At 32.6% G+C, this 26,011-nt stretch overlaps 1 protein-coding gene across 3 annotated transcripts; it reads right to left on the minus strand.

Moving 5' to 3' along the window:
- Positions 1-3,600: 3,600 nt before the first annotated feature.
- LOC123902511 (ATP-dependent DNA helicase SRS2-like protein At4g25120) lies at positions 3,601-25,280 on the minus strand. 3 transcript variants are annotated; one of them, XM_045952268.1, is made up of 30 exons: positions 25,027-25,280; positions 23,968-24,826; positions 23,840-23,881; positions 23,552-23,715; positions 21,695-21,893; positions 19,344-19,400; positions 19,140-19,245; positions 18,907-19,040; positions 18,710-18,784; positions 18,462-18,587; positions 18,234-18,365; positions 18,053-18,136; positions 16,865-16,978; positions 16,637-16,737; positions 15,834-15,900; positions 14,232-14,282; positions 13,705-13,779; positions 11,220-11,426; positions 11,070-11,108; positions 10,753-10,824; positions 10,563-10,649; positions 10,439-10,495; positions 9,027-9,238; positions 8,828-8,921; positions 7,804-7,854; positions 7,150-7,212; positions 6,980-7,039; positions 6,615-6,728; positions 5,112-5,174; positions 3,601-3,822 (listed from the first exon to the last, which is right to left on the minus strand). In XM_045952268.1, exons 1-30 carry the CDS (start codon positions 25,131-25,133, stop codon positions 3,733-3,735), a joined length of 3,702 nt encoding a protein of 1,233 aa, XP_045808224.1. In that variant the 5' UTR covers positions 25,134-25,280; the 3' UTR covers positions 3,601-3,732. The 3 variants fall into 3 exon arrangements, with proteins under 3 accessions (XP_045808224.1, XP_045808223.1, XP_045808225.1); XM_045952267.1 differs by having other exon boundaries at positions 13,705-13,782; XM_045952269.1 differs by lacking the exon at positions 6,615-6,728 and having other exon boundaries at positions 13,705-13,782.
- Between the last annotated feature and the right edge of the window lie 731 nt (positions 25,281-26,011).

Below are 26,011 nucleotides of genomic sequence, written 5' to 3' on the forward strand. Positions count from 1 at the left end.
CCAGTTTAGTTACATCACCTAGTATACCTTGTTTCACTAGTTCAACTAAACTCATGTCACTAACAAGTACCCACCCGAAGATCCACAACTTAACCAAAACATGATAATCACCACTAGTAACAGATGCATAATCAATAATAGTAGAACTATCTAACAAGTATCTACCTACTATCTATGCATCAAAGTTCAAGAAAATACCTCGCATTATGTTAAAAGAAACTCACTCATACCTTGAACCTTACAAGCTTTCCGTCACCGAGATGAACAACTCCACCTTCAACTAGCTCTAGGGATTCAAAAGTATTTCTTCTTCAAACACATGTGATAGGAGCTTCCAAAGTTTATGACTCAACACTCCACCGATTCTCAACTTCCACTAGCACCTTCGCATCCTCATAATAAGTTGTTGTTTCAGACGTAACCCGAGTATTCTTAGCACCGCCTCTCCAGACTGATGTCGAGTATTATTACCACCGCCTCTCCAAGCTGACCTTGTGTAACCCTGATTGCATCAACACATCCTTGACTTGATTTTCTACAAGCCAAACATCAATTTTCTCTAGCCTAAACTTCACAGCGAAACTCCCTCCTCCTGAATCAAACCAAGAGCTCTGATACCAGTTGTTGGGAAAAACCGGCATAGAGAAAATAAATGAACGCAATCAACAACACAAGAATATAACGTGGAAACTCCAAAACCGGAGAAAAAACCACGGTCGTTGTCAAAACCGACAACCAGAGAATAAACACTATGTGAAAATTATTACAACACATAGACTACCTTCAACCTTCCCTTGGCCCCCAATACACCCACACTCTCCAAAGCAAATACCTAACTACATCTCTCAACCCTCTAATACAAGAGTACAAGAGAAAAACAAAAAAGTCAGATATAAGCTTAAAGTGCTACTGACTGGTGCAATTATAAACAAAGAACTTAGGTCCATTATATACTTTGATTTCCTCCTTGCTTCACAATTCTAAGCGATGTGGGACTTTCAATAGCTATTTTTTAACCTCCTTCTTTATTTAAGAAACTAGACGATGTGGGACTTGACAATCAACCCCGACAGAGAGTATATGGCACCGACAACTCTGCCAACAATAAAAGTGACCCTTTGATATATTGGAATAGCTATTAGCTTCAATACGGCGGCTGCGGACGAAATTAACATCACTCAACAAACAGAAAATTGTGATTCACTTTAAGCTATTCCTCAAAAACAAATTTGCTCTTTCTTCAATCGATTTCTTTGAACAATACGGAAAAGAACCAACAACCAAAAGATCAGTATTAAAGATTAAATCAAATCTTTAACACTAACCAATGAAACAAACTGAAAATCAAATACTGGAACGGAAAACAAAACAATCAATCAAACACCGAAAATCAAAACAAATAGATTCCCATTTTTTTTTTTTGGGAACTCGACAACGGAAACTACGAATGTTTCAAGGCGGATCGAACCTTGCTCCAGATACCATGTTAGGGTTTCAATAATATTATAATTACATTACTTAATAAAATAAGGATTACAAGACAATTTATAATAATTCCTAATGGACTACTAGACTACTAACATATAAAACCCAATACTTAAAGCCCTACTAATATTATTATTATCTAACACTCACAACCATCAAATATGAGAGACAAAATAAGATTTAAATTCTAAAGATAAAGCAGTGTTTTAAAAACTGGTGTGATAGTTGGATCGGGCATGTTGTTGAACCGATCTGAACCGGTTAAAATCGGGAAAACCGGCCAGTTTAATTGCAAGCTTGATTTTTTTTTTAAAACAATTTTTTTTATTGAAACATTATTTTTTTTAGTAACATGCATGGATTATAAATGTTCAAAAATATAAGAAATTGTCAAAAGTAAGATTCGGATCACTGACCTCTCCATAAAAGATGAGGATCATTGTCACTGTGCTTAGTTGTTCATTTGTAAAAAAAATTATATTGTTTTCTTTATATTGCATATATTCTTGTATTATATTATAAGCTTCCTCACAATCTTTTATTTGTTTCAAAAACAAATTTGATTTTTTTTAATGCTGATTCAATTATTCAACTCTCATTTTTACTTATAATAACTAATATTTTTGCGGGAAAAAAATAATTAATGATTCTAATTTATTATATTTACAATTAAAATACATATGCTATAATTTTTGAAAAATAATTAATGACTCTAACTTATTCGTGTTTGATGTTTAAAACTTATTTCGATTTGTATTTTGTACTATTTTAATGTGTGTGAAGACAATGTTTATGATTTGAATTTAACAACTTGTGACATTATGAGTTTATGAAATTTTCATATTTTTTATGATTTTTTTAAACTATATACTGGTTCAATAACTATATTGAGACTGGTTCGTTCCACCGGTTTAATTTGATTTAATCCGGTTTGTCATGCGGTTCGACCAGTGACTCAGTGACTTGACCAATGAACCAGTGACCCAATACTCTCATCTGTTCGATGTCCGGTCCAATTTTTAAAACACGACATAAAGGAATAATGTATTTTACTGTTTTAACAAACTGTTGCATATCTATCCGGTGAGGTGTATTTTTCCTCCAAAATCCTCCTTCTCGTCAAGAATGAGTATTGTTTTTCTCTTTTTAAGGTTGTTGTGTTGATTTTATAATTTGCTTTCTCATTAATTCAATGATTTTTTTCAAATATTTTTTTCAAAGATTTTTTAATTGGTGGAAGGAACAATGAGTGAGAAAGAATAAACATTCTAAATTTCTAATTTCCATTTTATAATTTATCATATTGTTTTTATATTTTGTAATGAAGTTTTAATTTTTCATTGGATACTTTTAAAAGTGATGTGTTATGTTTGCTTCTATGCAAGACTTTCTCGTTCAGATTGACCTAAGATGATTAGGTGACATTTCGTTAGAGTAATGATGATGAGGACCAAAAATTAAAACTTTTGAATTTTGGTGTGATATAAATAAATAAAAAATTATAGGAATCAAAATGATAATTCGTTAAATTTAGAGGAACTAAAAATATTTAACTATTAAATTTATCATTTTCCATGCACATAAAAGACTAAAAGCCTCAAATTGAAATTAAAAAACTATAAAAAAATCATTTCAAGGTTGTGCAATATTGAATTAAAGCTAAATTGTATTTTTGACCTACTAAATATCATATACTTGCGATTTTATTTGTAATTTTTAATGTACGATGAATGATTCTGAAACGTTATCTTGTTATTATGATTTTAAAAAATAAAGGTTAATGTGATTTTGGATATTTATCTTGCATGGTTTATTGTATGTTTTATTGCATATTGCAAGTATTCCAGAAAAGAATTAGACTGAACGATGGTGTGAACTTACATGATACCAAAAAAAAAAGAACATATTTTCATTCAAAAGACTTATTAAATCATTTGAAATTATAGCCAAAGTTTAAGTACTTGATACATTATTTGTCAAAAAAAAGTACTTGATACATTAAGCAACAAATTGAGTTTTAACAGAATACATTTACACAATATAAAGAATAGTTTATTTTTTATAATTAACAATAATAATTAACAACAACGATAATAATAATAATAATAATAATAATAATAATAATAATAATAATAATAATAATAATAATAATAATAATAATAATAATAATAATAATAATAATAATTGTTCCATAACATAGAAGTAGGCAAAATTTAACCTTAATAGATGATCAAAGATCATAATTTATTACAATGCTTTGTATTGCTCAATGAGATGAGATGCATGGAGTCGAGATGTAGGGATCATGGTGCACCCCAGTTTCTTCAAATAGGAGATCTGTAATAAGTCAAAAACAATTTATTGGTTTATCCAATGCAAAAGCTGTCTAAATTGGATCTTAAAATCCATTTGATTTTCAAAACAAAGAAAAAACCATTTAAAATAATTTTTGTACAATTATATGAATATATACATGAGAATAACACAAATGATAAATATTACAGAAATTAAGACACGCAATCGTGATGATAAAACTTTACCGTTACAAAATCAATAAATATTTTTTTGCAAGATATACTCAGGACCAGTAGGTTATATGTGCTAATTACAAACAAAAAAGATAGGATATTAATAAAATATTTGAAACTCATCATGGCATGAAAGTATAAAGCAATTTTAAAGACTTGAAGTGGTGATTCAGTTGTGTAACTTTATATTTAACTAGTTAAAAGACCCGTGCGATGTCTATCAATTTTTATTTAATATTTAAGTTTGTCATTATATTAAGGTAAAAATTTATTTAAAATAAAATCTCATTTTTTTTTTACACAATTTAGAATAAAATATTTAAAAATTTGTTATATAACATTTATAAAATATAAGTGAATGTATTGCGTTATTTCTTATAAAACTTATTAATTGAATAAATTATCCAATTTTTATCCAATTTTTTATGTATCAGTGACAAATAATGGTCCCATGTATATTTTTTAATAAAAAAATTAGAAATTTTATCATGAATATTTCGGATACTTTAATAAAGTTGATAGTAATTAATTTTATTATATTTTTTATAATAACTTTATTATATTATTATTAATAGTTAGCATTAGTAAATTTGGTAGTAATATTATTTATTTTTTTTATGAAAAATATTGTTTATGTTTTTTTTTTCAAAAATATTGTTTACGTTTATATTTCTATATTACTATTTTTAAATTTGGTAGTCATCTTATTTTGTCTATAATTTTTTTATTCCTATTTTTAAGCATGTAGATTATTGTTCTTTTTGTTCCTATCTATAATGTGTTTTATTTCTAGTTTTAAGCGTATCATATTTTTTATTGTTTTTATCTTATATTCTTTTTATATTTTTTTTCATATTTGTTTTAGTGAAATTACAATGAAGGATACAAAACTTGAAACGTGGTTAAAACTACTAAGGATAAATTAGTAAATTTGGTAGTAATCAATTTTAATATATTAGTAATAATAGTAATATTAGTAATAGATTTTCATTATGTACAAAAAAAAAAAATCATTAAACATATACACCTCAAGAAAATAATGCATAAAAAATATTAAATATGAAAGGGCTAACAAGTCCATTCACCGTGAATTTTTACCTGCTTGTCAGTTGGTGTTGCCGAACCCATTGCATTCTCAATCTTTAATTTCATGAAGTGTTCCTGAAAAGGGTAAAACATATTTTCAAGTCTCAACTTCATTATCAGAATAACATGGAAAACTCATGGCAGGCTATGTTTACATATAAACCCACAAACCAAAGTTTGTGTAAACACCTTAGAGCTGGAAACACGATACAAACGTTTTGAACAGTTTAGAAATTGTGTTACAAACCACTATCACCTACTAATATTGTTAAAATTGTGGGTTCAAAGGAGAAGAAAAATTACCTAGATCATTGAAATAAGTAATGTGGTTAATAATGACTTGATTCTAACATGATATAAATTCGATACAAAAGACTGAACACTGTACCTTATTTATAGGGACACAAGACTCCTAATTCTAAATATATAGGAAAATCATGAAACAATCATGATAATAATTAAGTAATATGGAAACTAATCTTAAGATATAAACTAAGATACTCTAAGATTAGAAATTGTTCTTACAAGATAAACAAAGATACTCTAAAACACTAAATATATTACTCCCTTTGTCTCACAAAGACTTCCACTTTGCATTTATGGTATCACAGTGAACACATCAATACTTAATAAGGTTAATTTGGTAAAGTTATTATTCTCTCTCTTTCATTTATAGTTTCCTTAATATGTTTGGAATAAACAATGTCACTCAGTGTGAGAGAGGGATTATAAGATATTTTATAACATATTCAGATATACTAAATAGTCGAAATACAACTAGTACCAATTCCGCTAAGGAGCAGCGGCCAGCGGGTTTGAAATTTTCCATAACGTGAAAATGAGAAGATGTAAGCTTAACAAAGTAACTCCATAATAAGGAACTAGATAAATGAGAAACAGTGACAGAATTAGACCAGGGTCGATGGTAGCACTTGGATACCATTTTGAAATTATAGGATTTCAGCAACAACAACCAAGCCTTATCCCACTTAGTGGAGTCGGCTACATGGATCAAACCCATAATGTTCTAGTAGCATATATCATATATCTATCCAACTCATTAATCTCTAGATTGTTCTTAATTCTCTTATAGTTATCCTGGTCTTCCTCTGCCTCTAGTGATTTGTCTACCCTCCATTTGATTTACTATGCTTACCCTCCATTCTTAATTCTCTTATAATGATTTGCCAAACACCTAATCCAAGTTTCTACCACCTTTTCTACAGTAGGTGCTATCCCAACTCTCTCAACAATGTTGTCATCTCTAATCCTATCTTGTCTAGTCTTACCACACATCCAATGCATCACCCTCATTTCTGCTACATTTATTTCATTCTCGTGTTGGTTCTTTACCGGCCAACACTCTGTCCTATACAACATCACTGGTCTGACAGTTGTACACTAAAAATATTCATTGTAATAATACTTCAAGCCATCATTCCATCTTTTGGTTATCATTGTTTCCTCTTATTGGAATTTTATAGTTAAGGATCATTGAGATCTTTCTTATTCCACCTGCATTTGTCCATGCTCCAATGTCAAGATAGCCAAGGCTAATTGATTTATGCCGAAATTCAGGGATTTATTACTTCCTCTAGCATATATGTTTGTGCAAATCATTGTTGATGTCTGTAAAATATTCAGGTTCAAATAGAAAGAAAAGAAAACAGAGTGAATGATATGAGATGTTTATGAACAAATTATACACACCAATTTATACTACTAATAATATCAGTCATGTACTAGTTTAGCATTACTAGTACAAGATAAGATTACTATCACATCATGAGATAGATAAAACAGTAAGAATGCTAATAATATTCTAACAGATCTCATAAAATTCTAAATGATATCTAGTGAACAGATAAAGCGCAGCTAACCTGTTTTTCCCTCATAAGATGAGCACGTTTATCCGCAGGAATTTGCTCCCATCTCAAAACCTACAAGGACAAATTTCAACAGGATGTGACAGAAGTTCCATTTCTCTAAAGATCTCCTTACCTCAAAAATGAAACCACATTTGGATTTAGCAACAAGTGTAGACACTTACATATTCAGCATACGGCATTGCTTCATCACAGGTTAAGCAGGACTTTAAAGAATTCAATAAATCCTGAAATTGCAATTACAAATAAGGCATTTGAAATGATAATGATCAATTACCATACATTCACAGAGATGAAGTTAATATATCTAGAGAAGTAGTGGAAATAATATTTGACAGACTGGTGTCAGTAAAGGCAACTGTTTGTTAAGAAAAATTATGCCCTCACGTCTAGGACTAGATATATTTTGGCCCATTAACAAATTTAGGATAGGCTCTGATACAAACCTAAAATTTGGGCTTAGGGTCTAACTCATCCCTACGAAATCGGTTTGTAAGGTGATGACTAGCCAAGTCTTATAAGCACTACTAAGGTGATATCTCTAATCAATGTGGGAATCGCAACATATCCACCACATTTAGGATTGCATATCTAAAGCATAATCTAATGTGGGTGAAATAATAATGATATTTTCTCAACACTTTATATATTGGAAATACTCAACACAACCAAACAATAATATTGCCCATTCACTTCACTATTAATAATGACAAAGAATACACAAATGTATCCATTACAACCATTCCGCATCACTGAGAAGTAGAATTTGTTAATGTGAAATAAATATAAATATTCCAGAGAGATATGATAACACAGACCTTGTGTTTGTTCTTCTTCTGTCTAAGGCGTTCATCAATTACAAAACCAACCTGAACATCCAATAGGAAAAAATTAGTTTCAAACAAGCAAATTTAATAATATTCATGCATAATATCTATGAAATGCTTCATTAACAATTCCCACTATCTATATTCAAGATAGACCATAAGAAAATTATTTATACTTTATAATAATAACTTAGAGAGCTGCACAGAATTTCAAGCACTAAATATTTACACAAAATCAATTATAAGGGACTTGATCAATTCAATTAGTTTGTAATTCCCAACAATAAGAAAACCCACATGAGTCTCACTGTCTCTGTGTTTCTGGTCAAGTGCCAAACTATAATATTGAAAATTAACTATAACTATGCACATTGTAAATTGTGTTTAGATACTAAAATAAATGTTCTAAACATTATTTTGCACCAATTAAACTCATACAAGTCTAGGTCAAGCTTACAATTTGAGTTTATGGAGATTACACAACTTTACATAGACATTGAAAACATTGACCAAGAGAAGTTTATTTGCTAAGAAGTTTGGATAACTTTTTTTATAAAAAATACATTTCACCAGAACAAATTTGCAACACATTTTTCATTTTAATAATAACTCATAATCCTTAATTATTTAAAAATATATAATAGTTATGCATAAGTATGTCCACCAGAGAATAGTTATAAAATTATCAATATCTGAACTTGCAAGTCTCATACCATTTCCCGGAATATGATAGAATTGTAGATACAGTTCAGGCTGCTGCCTGAGCCAGGAAGGAAGGCCTTACCAGTATTTTCTCACAAGCCTAAACCCATGTCCCCAAAATAGTTATGGACATAGGAAGTGAATCCAATCTGATTAAAGGGGACATTTGCCAGGAAACGGGATTCACATGTTGGGTAATAGTTGTCAGCTAATTGCTTGGGGCCTTAGAATCTATTACTTGGCTAGAAATGATCAAGTAAATACCTACACACACACACAGACAGAGATAATCCCACTACAACTATAGAGTCACCTTATCTAGCAACCTCTTTGGATCTTGAAATGCTTTCTTTTTTGCCCATTTATGGAATATATGGGAAACAACAGATCTGTCTTCTACATTGAATCTGCAAAATAACAAATATATAATGATTAAAATCAATTTTTCAAAAATCATAGCTGAGATCATTAACTCATTATAGTAATGTAATTGATAAAATAAAAGGCAAAACCTTCTTATGAAATCATTGCCATTGTTTGCCTCTGCGAATTCTGCAAGCTCATCAGAAGCCTCGGTAAAATGACTGTTGAGCAATTCATTTGGCACAGGGACCAAATCAGCCTCAGATTGTTGCTTTTTTATCAACAAATCAGTGGTACAACCGGTAGCTTCCTTTTGATGAGCTTCTCGCTTTATTTGTAGCTCTTGCATATTTATGTCACCCTACACAAGCATATACAATTCACTGACTCAACTTGTAAACATTGATGTTGAAGTTATGGGTCTTATATAAAATAAGAAGAAATATTATTATCTGTAATATGGTATATTAAATTTGATACTAACTTGATAAAAATGACTAAACACTATCACCTGTTTAGACGAATACAGACTCTTGATCGTAAGCTAATCCTAAGAGATAATCTAAGATACTCTAAGATTAGAAACTAGTCCTACAAGGTAAACTAAGATATTCAAACATAATACTCCCTCGATGACTCCGTCCCTAATTATAAGCACCATTTGAGGAAAAAAAGTTGTCACTAAATATACTTTAATCCATACTACTAATTTGGCTTGGAATATGAAAAGTCAATATTGAATACATAAGGGTAATTTGGTAATAGTAACACAATGTACAAATTAATTACACTACCAACTTTTCTCTCTCTCTTTTTTTTTTTTTTTGTTTTGACAATCACTACCAACTTTTCTTAATATATGTGAAATATGCAAATGGGTGTTTATAAAAAAGATGGAGGGAGTATCACAGATATTTTAAGAAATTTCATATACCATAACACTCTCCTCCAGCTAAAGTTTGTTACAAGAAAACAATGCATTTTTCCGCAAATTGAAAAGAAAAAAAAAAGGTTGAAAAGGCAACTCAGTTACTAAGGGATGCTGGAGAAGTCGGAGATAATTGCTAGACAGTTAGAACGAACATCAGCCTGAGAGAAATTTTGGGACAACCAATCAAGCAGAGTGGGTCCGCCCTTTTCGAAACAACACTCGAAAGCTGTAAATCAGTAATATCATAGACACAGAAGTATTTACTTTGTTTCGAAACAACGTATGAAAAGCCATCACTTTACACCGAGAGTACTGTTAACTTGACTGCTTTTACTTATTTTTCTCTCAACTCTCACATCCATAACCAATATTCTATGTTGGGTGGTGACACTGACACAGTATAACTTTGCAACTAATGCAAAGTTTTAAATCCAACTTCCTTATAAAAAAGAAACAATTCTATATAGTTCATATTGTTGACAAATGTAAAATCCACGTATGTACATATAAAATTAAGAGATAATTGAAGGGAACATATACTACTTCAACAGAAAGGATAAGGAATTCACATTGACTTCTATTCAATAATGAGATAGTCACAATTGTTTATGAAAAGGAAATATGACGTACCTGAAACTCTAGAAGATGATGAGGGATTTCTTTCAGAAATCGGGAAGGTTGAAGCATCTAGAGACACACAAAGTTAGCAAAATATAACAACTATTAAAGCAACTGAAAGTTATGCTGGACAAACCTGCCAATTTGAGTCCATCATGACATAGAGAATAAAAAGCTTTTGCCGAGCACGAGTCATTGCAACATATAGTAAACGTCTTTCCTCCTTATATAATCATAAGAAAGAATCATAACCAGTAACCAATATATAACAAACTACAAGACAAAAAATGAACATATGAATAAATTATAGAAGAATAATAACGCACCTCAACTATGGGTGCGGTGTCCTTCACAACACCTTTGAAATCATGTAATAGAGGGATCTCGGAGTCATTTGCCTATTTAATATACAAAACAGAAGTCAAGGCAAATACTTGTTTTCATAATAACTTTGAACAAACCAAGAAATTATGACCCCCAACCAAACATACTCTAATTATTGGCCATATAATTGTCCAAGGACAACATGAATAATAAATAAGTATATACATCTGAGCATGTGTTTCAAAAACATCACAAATCAAATATTCACTAACTTGCTTCTGAGTTAGACAAAAAGAATGTTCTAAATATTGTCACATACCTTAACTATGAAGACAAAGTCCCACTCTAAGCCTTTTGCCTACAGGTCAAATGAGTATGAATTTGCATTAATATTGAGCTTAACTCTATTAAATAATAACCAAGTTTTCGAGCTGAACTCCATTAAATACTAATCAAGCAGGATAGTTACCTGATGAATGGTAGTCAATGTCACGGAATTTTGATTGTCCTGTCTCCGAGCACGAAAATTTTCTTTCTCACGCTCAAATAAATAATCAATGAATGCTTTTAGCGCAAAAATGCAGCCTTTATCTTCTAACATTTCCTTTTCCCCTCTTACCTCAATGGATTTGGTAGAGAGAAACTCAGAGACATCATCCAACAGGTACTGAAGAACCTGAGTAGAAGTGTAATTCGAGTTTTGGATGAAAAAATTCTAGGTAAAAATGAAATGATATGAAAATCAAAAGACATACAGTTAAAATTATAATTATATTTTTGGAACATCTTATGCCAAACATCTAATGCTCTTTATTAGGTTTTTATATTGCGCCCAACTCATCCTACAAAACTGACTTGTATGGCGAGGAGTATCATTCTTTATAAACTCTAATCATGGTGGTGGCCAAATCAATAGGCTCCGATACCATATTAGGTTTTTACATTGGGTTTAACTCATCCTTACAAAACTAGCTTGTAAGGTGAGGGGTGTCCCACTTTACCCTTGATGCATATTGCACAAAATTTATTCCAGAAGGCAGTAGATGACACCACACCAAAAAAGCAGGTCGGGAGTTGTTGATGTTCAAGGTTGATTTCAAAACAGATTATGGTTCTGCAACTTGATTTATCTTGATTGAAAGTTGAATAACATGGGATTTTCGGAAACATGGAGTTAATGGATTGTCTAGTATCTTAATGAATTTCAGCACTGGAAAATGGTAGTCCAACTAAAGAATTTAGCATTGCACGAGGATTGGGGCAAGGAGACCCATTATCATCTTTTCGATTCCTCATTGTGGTCGAAGGGTTATATGTGATGATAAAAAACGGTGCAGAAGTGGGTCTGTTTTATGGATATAGAGCAGAAGATCCGGAGTTCCAAATCTCTCACTTACAATCTGTATGACACATTGCTTGTTTGTCAAAAATCAGACACGATGTTTGGGCAATTAAATGTCTTATGCAATTGTTTGAGGTGGTTCCTCAGTTAAAGATCATTTGTTTCAAGAGCAAGTTGTTGGGTGTAAATGTGGCACCAAGGTGGATGAATAAAGCAGCAAGTATATTGCATTGTAAAGTCCAGTGCTTTCCTTTGAAATATCTTGGTCTGCCGCTTGGTGCAGATCCTCGTACAAAGTCAACTTGATAGCCAGTTGCGTTGAAAGTCAAATCACGGGTACTGAAATCTGTTTATCTTTTGGGGCCTGGCTAGTTTGACTGAAATCTGTTTTGAGTGCCTTCTCTGTTTACGGTTTTTTTCATTTTTTAAGGCACCGAAGGGTATAATTGAGAGATTAAGGATGGCGGGAGGGATGCGTCATTTTGGTATCACCATTGGGTTGATGGTGCTTCCATGGTTTCAAGATCTTATGCACTGCTTTTAGCTTTGCATTTTCCCAATGCATCAGTAGAGAAGGTGGAGTGGTAGTCGGGGAAATGGTTATGGGTTTGGTCGTGGAGAAGGGATCTATTTAAGTGGAACTTGGTATTTTAAATTAATTGAAAAGGTGGACATGAAAGAAGGGGTCAGGGATAGGTGGACGTGGATGCATGATAGTACAAATACTTTCTTTTGGTGAATATTTGGTGGGCTCAACTTATTTGGTGTTGGTAGGCTCATTACTCCAGAAAACAAATACTTTCTTTTGTAAAATTTGGAACAAGTTGCTTCCACTGAAGGTATCATGTTTTGTTTGACGTAGTAGAACAGAGTGCCCACAAAAGACAATCTTGTGAATGGAAGTTTGTTGTCTTTATTAGGATAGAATGGAGGTGTGTGAGGTTTCATGCAGCAATTTAGTCATTTGTCCACTTGTTCTTTGAATGTCCAGTTTTTGCCCAGGTGTGGGGGTTATGTCTGCATGTCTACAATAGTTGCGAATCACTTCAGCTTTGCATAATGACTGTTTAAAAACCTTTTTCTTTTCTTCTTTTACAATTTCCGGATTGTCATCTTGTAACACAGATGACAGATGTTAGGGACGCATGGCAAAATATTTGGTCTGCGCTTGTTCGGGCTATTTGGTGGTCTCGTGACCAATTGGTACTTTTGTCTGTTGTTCCGGATGGACATGATCCTAGAGGTTGTAAAGTTGAAATCATGGAGTTGGTTAAACGCTACACTAGGTGGAATGTTTAGGGATTGCTGATTTGTATAATAGTTAGACGTGAGATTCATCGCTTGGATTAGGTGGATCTTTTGTTATCCTCCGGGGAAAAAATGACTGGGGTTCATATCTGTATTTTGTTTGCTAATATTTGGTATTCCTTGTGCGCTAAATACTGGGGTTTTAATAAATTTTTACATTATAAAAGGGCTGAGTATTACAAAAGCACATACACACAAACAACTAAAAATTACTACTGCAGGTGCAGTATATATAAGTCAATTTTTTGCGACGCAAAACAATGGCTAATAGCAACTTTAGTTTTATCTTGCATCAAAAACTTACAGATCTGATGTCATAGTCTTCATTCAACAATGTCCCTCCATCAACATCAACAGTTGCCCGTTGCTCAAGAAGGTACTTCTAAAATTCAAAGTTCAAGCCATGTAAAACTAAATATATCATGACATTATTTATATGGAACAATTTTAGAAAATAATATGTTTATTTTACAATTTATGAAATTTGTATTTAAAAACTTAATTTTTTTATCTCCATATTCATCTAAGCACAATATTGCTGGATCATGCAATAAAACATTTATATAACTGATGGATATATATATATATATATATATATATATATATATATATATATATATATATATATATATATATATATATATATATATATATATATTCTCAAGAGTGTTTCGTAGAGCTATGAAATATAAATATACAATTTAAAACTGAACAAAAATATGTTCAAATAATGCAATTAAGTCGATCATATAATTATAAGAAAAAATGATAACCTATGAGTAAATACAGTAGTTGTTTAGAGTCAAAATCCAAGTGAGAGGTTAGACAAACCTCAGGTATCATGTTCGCCACAGAAGTTATGATAGCTGAAATTGACTTTTCCTGTCATAAATAAATATGGCATGCTTTTTCTAGTGAGAACAGTGTTTATTGGAAGATTTGAAGGAAGTCAATCATAAGCCTTGAATATTACAGAAATGGTTATGACTAAAAGTATGTCATGTTGCATTTCATTTAGGGCACATACTATTAAGGAAAAGAAATATAAGAATAAAAAAAATTTAAAGGATATACACCTGCAATATAAAAGTTTTACAGTCATAAAATCATATTTCAGCATAGTGTCACTTTGCTATATTACTTTCTAAAATATTTCAACAAACATTTAGATGTTGAGATATATGATTGCACGATTCTATAAACTTTTTTACATTGTCGGTGAATCTCTATTAAACACTTTAAATTAAGCGATATAACTATGCCCAGAGGGGGTTGGGTGACTTGGGTCTAGCGGAAAGGGTTAGACTGCCACAACGTGGCGAACCAAGGTCTGAACCCTGTTGGGAGAGGTGCCCAAATTTAGTCGGACAAGGCTTGAACAGACCTCCAGTGGAGGGAACCTATGGGAAACAAAAAAACAAAAGCGATGACTATGTTTTTGAGACAAATAATTATTTAAAATTAACTAGTGGGACCCTAGAGTCAAATAAAACAAGTCATTGTATTACAAAAATTGATTTTTTCTATCATAGAATCATAATTTATGATTCAAAAACCGAAGGAGATCCAAATCCGGGGATAAAGCATCTACTCTTATGAAGTTTAAAAGAAAACCAACAACTATGAGAAAAGGAAGGTAGAATAACAATAATCTGACTAGTAAATCAGCGATATGGATATTCACCAAAAAAACAAAAAGATTAGCTATATGGACCGATAGATGCCATTGATATTAATTAGAAACCAACTGTTTAGTAAAACCATAAATTCTATTCTAATGCCTTCAACTATGTTTCCTTAACCTATTTTAAAAATATCACCATTTGAATTCACTACTAACAATGAAGCCTCTCTCCAACAACTACATATATACAAGAGAGTTCGTGTTTAAAAGGAAAAAATGTCAATCACCACAAATTATCCAATGAGCCAACAAGAGTTACAAGACAACTTTATCCCATAATAACAGCAACAATAAAACATTGTCATGAAGATTTCAAAAAAAAAAATCTCCAATCAATAAAACAAGCCACTAGGTTTGGTCTAGCGGTGAGGGATTTGGGTGGTATGCTAGAAGTTGTTGGCTCGATCCTCGGCTCCATTGTAAAAAAAAAAACAGCAACAATAAAACATTGTCATGAAGATTCTAAAAAAATCTCCAATCAGACATAAAGCACTAGAAACATTCCACAACATTGTCAACAAAAGCACCTCCTCTTTATAATGTAAAATCCAATGGCAAATATTTGCACCTATCCCCTCTCATCATATTGAACACTCATTCCTCTCATTCAATGTTTCCCGCATATATGAAAAAGTTGGAAGGACAGATGTCACCTCACCATGATATACTTCCTCACCAATAAACACAGATGCAATAACCATTATCTTAAAACATAAATTAGATCAGCAAAGTGTACAGAGAGCATTTACCCTGTGAACAAGTTTTGATATGATATCTAGTGTCGCTAAAACCTTCCTTCCGTGGGTAAGGTCGCTCCTATGATACATGAGTGATGAAAGTCAGAATATCAATTAATTATAATACTACAAAAAGCAGAACAAGAATAAAGAGAAGATGTGTATATAAAATGGCTTCACAGGCATTCTTCAGATGGGGACATAATAAGCCAACCAAGCCACAGGTTAACAAAAAAATGCATGAATTAATAATAATAAGTCAAAATATAAAACTAGATACATTCAAACTCCGAGCAGAAACCACATGAATCTAAACAATGAATAGTACTAAAGATGTCTTTCCAAATAATCTGTGCACGACTGCAGCTGTTTTGAGTGATGTATCTCTTCGGTAAAGAAACATGGAGGAAATGAGGAATTGCAGGATTAAGGTATACATATAGAGGGAGTAAAATCTATATTCGGATTATCATACTTAGATTACACATTACAGAGGTATACTTCCTCCATTCCAAATTATAAGGGGAAAAACCCACTTTTTTTGTCCCAAATTATAAGGAAAAAAGACCAACATCTATCTTTTCCAAGAAAAAAAAAAGAATTGTTGTTACTTATAATCATGAAATTAAATTGCAGTAAGTTATGACTTGGGTGAGGGTCTGTAACACCGAGCTACTTATTGAGAATCTTAAACAGCATATCCAGAATATTGTGCCTATATCGTTGGTCGAAGTGTGGTTTCAATACTAATAAAATATTTCAAACACATTTTTATATAACATGATAAAACTTTCAAGGGCAAATATGTTTACCACCTTTTAAAAGTACCAGAAATCTTTGCAGTAAAGATGTCACAGGCAGCTGATAAGAAACTGCATTTTCTAGTAGTTGAAATTTTGCTGATATGGTCAATTACCTGCAGAAACAAGCACTAATATAAAACATGAATGCTAAAAGGATAACTTAAAACCAAAATAGGAGGCCACCATGGCTATATGTTCACTTGTGCATGTCCAAACTGAAAATCATTATAAAACTTGTACCCTTTTTTTCATATCCTTCTCGAAAGGAAGTAAAGCCTTGAAGACTCTAATATATGAGTCATCGTTACAACCAGGCAGTGCTGTTTGAAGCATAGCGATGATACTTTTGACTACCTATTATAAGAAGGGACAAGGTAAGAACCTATGGCATGTACGCAAAGGTATAGATACAAGCAATTGTAGATCAGATGGTTGTATGATTATAAACATAAAACATTCAAGAGCTTGTGAACTACAATAAGAAACTAACAGATATCTCCGTCAAATTTTGTTAAGGTCAACGGACAACTTACACATGTATCAAGTGTTGAAATATAAGAGAAACGGAAAGCGTTGATGAAATATTCTTTAAGTTCAATCATATTATTCTTGCCCATTGGAATTGATAGAGTGATATGTGGGTTCCAGCCCAAATATTATCCTAAACTTAACACTTAGTTCCAAGACAAATCCAATACAACACAATTGAACACATTACATTACCTACGTAGCTTTATTATTTGTGCTATCTTTTTCACTTTGATTTATAAATTCAGAGGGGAAGAAACCTTGTCTTACATTTTCTATATAACACACCCATTTTTTCTCTTTCCGTCACTTTCATTGACCCATATCTTGAAATGGAATATCAGTGTTTATAATAGTTAGCATCTTAGCGACCAATGTAGTAAAAATCCGACATGAATTCATTGAGCACTTGAGTGTTTCCGGTCAAGAGATTGAAACAGAGTGTAACATAAGATCAACGCACTTTTAATTACTCCGTTACCGGTAGCTTCCATCCAAGAGATTGGAGAAGTATCGGTAAAGGATAGGGTGGATTTATCAAGAGATTGAGATTCATCATATTGTTGATCTAGTTGTGACACTTGAGTGGTTCATTATGATATGATTGATTGCATGCGATTGCTATAGTTTAGGGAGTTTCGACGATCCAACCTCACTCTTTTATCACTATTACTTAAACCGTTTTCTTACCAAACAATTACTCAAACAAACCCCCAAACATGTGTTTTAAGTTTACTATGTTTATAGACATAATCATCTTGATTGAACAACACAATCCCTGTCGATCGATATCTTTTTATTACTAATTGACAACATTTGTACACTTGCAAAGAGTCAATCAATTAGTCAATTAAAATTCCTAGAATAAACACCTTTTATCTTAATTACGGAAACCAATACCTTTTTTCTGTAAAATGCCACACCGTGAATATTAAAAGGTATTTTCCTATCCCGAAAAGCCATTTGGAAGGCTTTCCCTGATACCTGAAAACGGATTAAGGAAGTAGCAAAGACCAGTTAGATATGGAGTAATTGCTTTGTACATCTTTATAATAGTTATTTATAGTATCAAGAAAATCACCCGTCTACGGTATAGAATTGCAATGTTCCCATAGGAACAGTTATCTGCTGAATGATTAGATGAAATTTCTAAGATTTTGTCAACAATAAATGAACATTGTGCATCCTCATTGTGACACTCCTTCAAAACTATCTATAAATCATTGCAAAATATCATTGTATATAATAAGGAAAATTACAATAAAGCACGGCTTACTTTTCAAAACACCACACTGCAATATGAATGTACCTTCGACCCAGAAGAGTTATCAGTAAGAACATTCTTCAACTGACATCGCTTGGCATTATTTTGAATAAGAGAAGATGCAGCCTCGACAATGTAACGTGTGGACCGATAGTTTTTGTTAAGCCTGACCTGAACCAAAACAGTAAGTGATGTCCAAATGAAGACATTTAATATGACTGTGAGTAAGGCACAACCAAAAAAGAATGAAGCATGTATCGTAAAAATCAGAATCGGTGAAGGACAAGAGAAACCTCTTTGTAGTTTGGAAAATCTTTACGAAAGGAAATAAATCCAGAAATGTCGGCTCCATTGAAACTGAAAATGGACTGTAAGGAAAATAAGACATTAGACCAATAACTAGGATGACCTTTTAAATTCAGAGAGAAAACAATACAGATATCTAACCAGACATCTCATACATTAGGAATGTAAGAAGAAATTTTAAAACCTGGTCATCATCACCAATAATTGTTATTTTATGATGGGATGCAAGAATCCTTAGAAGCTTGTATTGCATGGCACTGGTATCTTGAAACTCATCTATGACAACAGCTTTCCATGAATCCTGACTTTCTCTGAAAACTTTGAAATAGTTTGAACAAACAAAAGTTGGCACAACAAACTGTAACAAATGAATAGATTGTAGTAAATTTTATATTTAACATTTCATAAAAAGTTTACCTTCAGGAAAATCAGTGAGCAGCTTCACAGAACAGCTGATCAAGTCATGATAATCCAGAGCATTACAAGATTTTAATATGTTACTGTAATTGTCAAGAATTTCCGCCTGATTACAATCCAGAGCACGGAATCAGAGATAAAAATCAGAACAGGGATGTGTGTCTGTGTGTGCACACACGTATGGAAAACTCTGTAGCAGCTTACTCCTATTTCATTGCCCATTTCACGAAATTCTGCAGAAGTTCTTCCTGACGCTTTGGCCTGAAATGGTGTACAGTTATCGTGTGATTATTGAGTATGACTAAGCGCTAAAATTTAAATACAGCATAAAGAAATATAAGGAGGAATTGAACAAGCCATTTTAAGCAAATATAACCAATATAAGAGAAGTATATTAGGACAGTTAATTGTGCCAGCTGTCATTGACAGCTATAGATTAGTTATGGTTAACCTGCACACAACGTGCACAGGATTGGAGTTAGTTACAGCTAACCTGGACATGTGTGCAGAATTAGCCTTACTATATAATGATATAACCATCACTACTCCTTATCAATGAAAACAGAATATTCACAAAGAAAGAATCTGTTGTGAATTCTCTATGAACTTTTACAAGCGACAACTGAAAGAGTAATATAGATTATACGCATTAAGAAATGCACAATTTTTAAATTTTATCCTGATAAATAATTTAGATGCAAGCCGCTCAACATTCCAGCACCTAGGAGGAAGAAGGAGTGAAGGACAAATTATCTCAGGTAAAGAACTATCAAGTTTCATAACATCACAAAGACTTTTTTTTTTACATATTTAGAGCCGTTCTACAAATTCTGTGTAGATACAAGACAGGTTGCATTATGTAAATACTGAACTGGTCAAAAATACAGTTTAGTGTAAATTCCTGCATGATAATTGATTATATATACTAATTTCAATATAGGTTGTAAATTGTTTTCATCAACTATCCATTGACTAGCCTTACTGAAATAAATTGAAAACGGCTTATAGACATGTCATAAGCTATTTTATAAGCTCTCTAAAATACTCCAAAAAATGTTTCTACTAGTAGATAAATCCAAATAAATTGTTCATTGGTAAATGTAAATGCAGCATATTTATAATTAGTCAAAGAAACATGCAGAAATGAAGTAGTTTTGGTTATTATTCATGTCAGAAAATCATTCAAAGATCTAAGTAAGCATGGCAAAGTAAAAATTCAACTCAATATCATCTCATATTTATCTGCATTGCGCACACAAAAGACGACAATCACCAAAGCCTACGCACATGCATTGCCTACAACAATAATCAAGCATTACGGCATTTGGTGAACCAACTATTAGAATCAAACTACATCGTTGTGCTCTATACAAAATACCATTTAGATGGCTTAATTTATGGGCTTTCCTGAAGTTCTCTTCATTGATCCTCTTCCTCCACTAACCAAACTACCTTCTAATCAACCAAACCACCTTTGGAAACTCTATGTCAACTTCTAACTAGGTGCTGCTTGTAGTTTCTCCCAAATATGATTCTTCCTAATCTTATTTTGTTTTTGTAGTCCACTCATAAACCACAATATTAGCATCTCGGCTAAGCTCACTGTTTGTTCTTGTTGGCTCGTTTTTGAAAAGAAACTCTTTTTGGAACGTTATCGTCGAACATTCAGTGATATAGATCATTCTTTGTTTTGTAGTTGTCCTGTAAAATTTCATTTCGAGTTTGATAGTAAATTTGCAAGCACAGGTTATAAGTAAAGCACTTTTTCATTTCATCCTCTTGGGCCTAGCCTCTACCCTATCTCTTTGTAAGATGGATCCATGATACCTAAACCATGCAATGATACAACTTATGGTATCATGGAATCCCCAAATTTGACCTCCTATACATTGCTAACTCTAGGGGTGTTAAACAAGTCTGGTTATCCCTAACCACACCAGTAACCATACTATTCCAAATTTTAAAAGCCTGAATCTTTTTCAGAAAAAACTAAACCGGACCATTTAGGCCCAAAATTAAACATAAAAATAAAAAATAATAATAATAATAAATTTGAGGAGGGGAAATTATTATTGAATAAAGTGGCACTAACAGTCATTTTACAACTGTCCTTGAGGGGATTTGGACTTTGTTGCTTGAAGTTATAATTCTAAGCTCTTATCATTGAGCTGACACTTCATAGACAGAGTACAAACAAGAAATTAGAGGAATGCACTGGAATTACGTGCCTGAGACAAACCTAACAATGGTACATTTATTGTTTACACTCAAAGTATTAATTATGGTTGCAATCACAATAGTGATTCCTTAATTAGAGCACAAAATGACCTGATACAGTGATACAAACTGTAGTTGCAAGATATTTCTAGTATAAAATAAACCATCACTTCTATAAAAATTAAACTTCTTTGTAAATATAACAATTTGATTTTTAACATAATCATAAAATTGCATAGCAATTGATAGAGGCTAATGTAGATTTCATAAATTAAGCGTCAGTTTATTATTTTAAAAGGAAGTTTAGAATGAGTTTCTCTTAAAAAAGAATCACACACCTGAGTCACAAAATTTTGCCATTTCTTTGCCTTATCCTTGAACTGTTTAGGGGTCCTTAGACTATCGGACGCTTCTCCAATCAACAATTCACCATTTTTATGTTTATTTGTTTCATTTTCTAATAATCGGGTGGCCTCAATAATTGCATTTCGCTGTTGCCACTGTCCATATATTAAGAATTCAGATGTACGGCCTAACCTGCAACATAAGTGTCAATAATAAAAAGAAGTTTTTCAAGCAACCATATTCCAAAGTTTTATATCCTTCGTTGTAATTTCACAAAAAAAAAAATGATATGCTTAAAAATAGGAATAAAACAGATTATAGATAGGAACAAAACACAAATAATAACAATAAAACAACAAAAATAATTAAAAAAATTATATATCAATATATGCATAAAAAGATTCCTATTTGTTTAAGTAATTATAGAATTTTTTTAAGTAATTTTTTAAATTCTTTAAGGGGCCGGCCCAAAAGCTTGTGGGTCGGCCATGAAAAACCCGGCCCGATAAGGTCCAGCCCGATAAGGTCCGACCCCCTTTTTATGAAGCCCAGCCCATGTAAAAGGATAGGGCTAATGGGCCGGCCCGATAGCCCAGCCCTTTTTGACAGCTCTAGGTGCAAGTGTAACAGATAGATAGCTTAGATCTAGTCATGATATATTTGTCTATTGTGGTCATGTACTTGGCAGTAAGTCTTAAAACCAGAAGCGGCGTATTACTTTTCATTACATTTTGGATTATTGATTTGTCTTATATGCTGGATCTTGTATACTGTTCATGTATTTCTTTTCCTCCTTTCTCTAACACAGTTTCCTTTCGGTTTCTAAGCAGCTTCCCAGTATTAACCTCCACATCTCAAACCAGATTTTGTGGCGGTATATGCTTATATGGTTTATGCAAGTACATAAGTGTTTGGTAGGAAAGGATTGGCGGCATCTTTAAGCACGTCTCTTCCTCTTCCAAGTCTCCATTTATGCAACAGATACAAGGAATTTTGGGCTGGGTAAAAGACAAGTATAACTGCATAACCCATTCCATGCTCATCCAAACATATTAAAGCTTATAGATTATTTGTAATCGTAGAATTTCGAGTTGGGTCTAACTCAACCCAAATTCTAAGATTGTATCAGAGACTATCCAAAATCCATTGGGCAACCTGCTATCAGACCACTCGAGTCACACTCCAAATGTTCAGTTCCGGGTGTGTTATGAGTCTCACAATGGATGAGATAAGGCATGAAAATGTGTTTATAAGTACGCACAACTCTCACCTTACATGCCGGTTTTGTAAGGGTTGAATTAGGCCCAACCCAAAAGCTAAGATGTGCCTCAATACATATGGTTGAATGAACTGATAAGCTAAACAGTTTAGCAGTATTACAGTGTCAAAACCAATATTGCTTGTATGATCAAGGAAAGTGTGTACTGCACTGTATGTTTAAAGAAATACAAAGTACAGTTCATTCATTCTTTCAATGCTGAATAATGCAGTTATACTTGATAAAAAAAAAATTATTAAATGGAATTTATTCTTCTTAAAGTTAAACATATAAAATGTACTTAACCTGTCTTATTTCTGCTAACTTATCCTTAGCAGATTCAATTCAACTATTAAAGAGGAACAAATTAACAAAATATTTCCCACATAGCAATAGCAATAATTTAAATGGGTTATCGGTTTGAGACTAGTGGATTATGAATCATGGCAAATGATAAAATTAGCATTTAAATAACAAGAAAATTAACTGGAGTAGTAAACACAACACAGAGAAGCACACAAGTTGGAACTTATAAGCTGCAACTAATGACAAAGTTAAAGAAAAAATCTCCAGCAAATTCAGAGTAACTAACTTTTCTGCATGTGAACGACAAAGTTGCAAGCAAAATGAATGAAAAGTGCTGATTGTAAGTTCTTTGGCCATTTCCTTCCCAGTTATGGCTCCAATACGTTTTCTCATTTCAGTAGCTGCTGCTGATGTAAATGTCATTGCAAGAATGTTTAAGGGACTAATGCCCTGCACACAGTTAGCAGACAATTGAAAACATGCACAAAACGTTGAGCAAAAAAAATATAAATACATAAGCTCAAAACAAATCAACTCGGAAATAAAGAAAAGGAGGGACAAGAAAATGGGCTACCTCATTAAGCAGCACCAAAACTCGCCCAACCATTGTTGATGTCTGGTATTATAAATAAAAAAATAACAATTCAGTTCCAATACTAAAAGGCAAAATAAAATGTTGAAAAGAGCAGAGTTTAAGAAAACCTTTCCACTTCCTGGACCAGCTACAATCATTAAAGGGGTGGAAACATCAGTGCACGCTGCTTCTCTTTGCCTTTCATTTAGGGATTCCAAGTATTTCAAATATTCCTCGGGCATGGTTCCACTCAGTAAACTTTTCCCAGTAGTATCACTATCCACATGTTCTTCTTTATGATCCAGAGCAATTCCAGAACTAAACATGTCGCCATTTCCTATAACCTCAGAAACAACAATAGTTCCCAAACTTGGATCAACATTACCAACTACACCGCTCTCACTCGAAACTTTCTCCTGGCAACTATTATCTAACCCCTGCCCAGCTGCTTTCTCCGCGGATTTCTGCTCACAAAGAATATCAATCTGTTCCAAAATTGACTCATCAAAATCATCATTTTCTATACCCTGAGAAAAAACACTAGTTCCCAAACCCAGATCAACATCACCAACTACACCGCCCTCGCTTGAAACGTTCTCCTGACAACTACGATCTAACCCCTCCTGCCCAGCTACTTTCCCTGCAGATTTCTCCTCACAAATAATATCAATTTGTTCCAAAATAGAGTCATCAAAATCATCATCGAATAGACCACTTCCAGAAAAGTAATCAAGTGGTTCGGATTTAAATCCTCCAGATTCTTTCCTCGGAGTTTCAAAATCCAATTGACACAGATTTTCCTTCGCAGCACTAACACCATAACCAACCACAGTCCTTGCACTTGAACTACATCGAATTGCATCAAAAGATGCATCACCGCCATTCCCAGACGAATAAACCCTATTCAACGGAACATCTGCAAGAGGAACTCTCTTCCCAACTCGAACCCTACCCGCAGCACCATCAACATCACGTAAACCCTTAATTCTACAAACAAAAATAGATCTGAGATTATAAAAGTTTTCAATAACGAAATTAATTTAACTTGCATGCTAACAATTGCGAGTGTATTACATTGGTTAATTTCATTCGTGATTTTGAAATTTGAAACCCTAATTAAACAGAAAATGATGTATACGATAAAATGAATAAATATATTAAGGAAATAGAAGAGAAAGAGAAGTTACTGGTACGGGGAAGAGGTGGAGGAATCGTAAGCCCTTTTTTGAGGAAGGAGTGGCTTTGAGGCGCTGAAATATGCGCTGATTCGGCCACTTTGTTGCCGGTCTGCCATTTTCGGCGTCACGAAGAAAACATGAAACTCCGGGAACTGAAGAAGACCATGGTGACTGTATATACTGTGGGAATGGAAAAATGAAAGGAGGCGCCAAGGACTATAGTTTCCTAGTTTTTGAATTTTTATTTGGATATGTAAAATTATTTTATTTTATACCGAAAATGTATGAACATTAAACTTTTTATTTGACGATAAATAAATGTATTCGATGTTTCTAATAGTGCAACCATCATAAATGCATTTTGTGAGTCGTCGCATCTTTTTTGAAGCAACTCACACATTTTTTACATTAATGCTACATCTCTAAAGACTCATAATTGGGTCTCATAACTTTATCTCACATGTTAATATTCTATTCATATTGAGTGTTATTGCAACTTAAAAAAATAAGAGAGGTAACATATTATCCTAATACCTTAGGGTATGTTTGGTATGATGGAAAGAAAACGGGAGAAGAGAAAATTACGGAAACTGATTAATGAATTTGGACTAACTTTTAATCTAAGTTCAGGGACGAAGCCAGGATTTATGTTTAGGGGAGACCGAATTTGAAAGTACAATTTTATAACAAAAAAAATTACATTTTAAAATCATAACATACACGGGAGATTGTAAAATACATCGAAAGTTAATATTGAAAATCTTTATTTTATGGGCAATTTTTTTTAAGTTGAATTTTTTGGCCCCTCCATTTTTACGTTTATAATAATTTTGTCTCAACTCATGTTTTTTGCCATAAAAATTGTGAGTTTTGTGTAAAAAAATGTGAATTTTAGTCTCAAAATATATATTTTGTTATTAAATTCAATATTGGGGTAATAAGACACGCTTTTTAGCAAAAAATATTTAACTTTAGGGGGAAACATCCGCTCAGA

The sequence above is a fragment of the Trifolium pratense genome, linkage group LG1, assembly GCF_020283565.1.
Source record: "Trifolium pratense cultivar HEN17-A07 linkage group LG1, ARS_RC_1.1, whole genome shotgun sequence".
Lineage (NCBI taxonomy): Eukaryota > Viridiplantae > Streptophyta > Magnoliopsida > Fabales > Fabaceae > Trifolium > Trifolium pratense.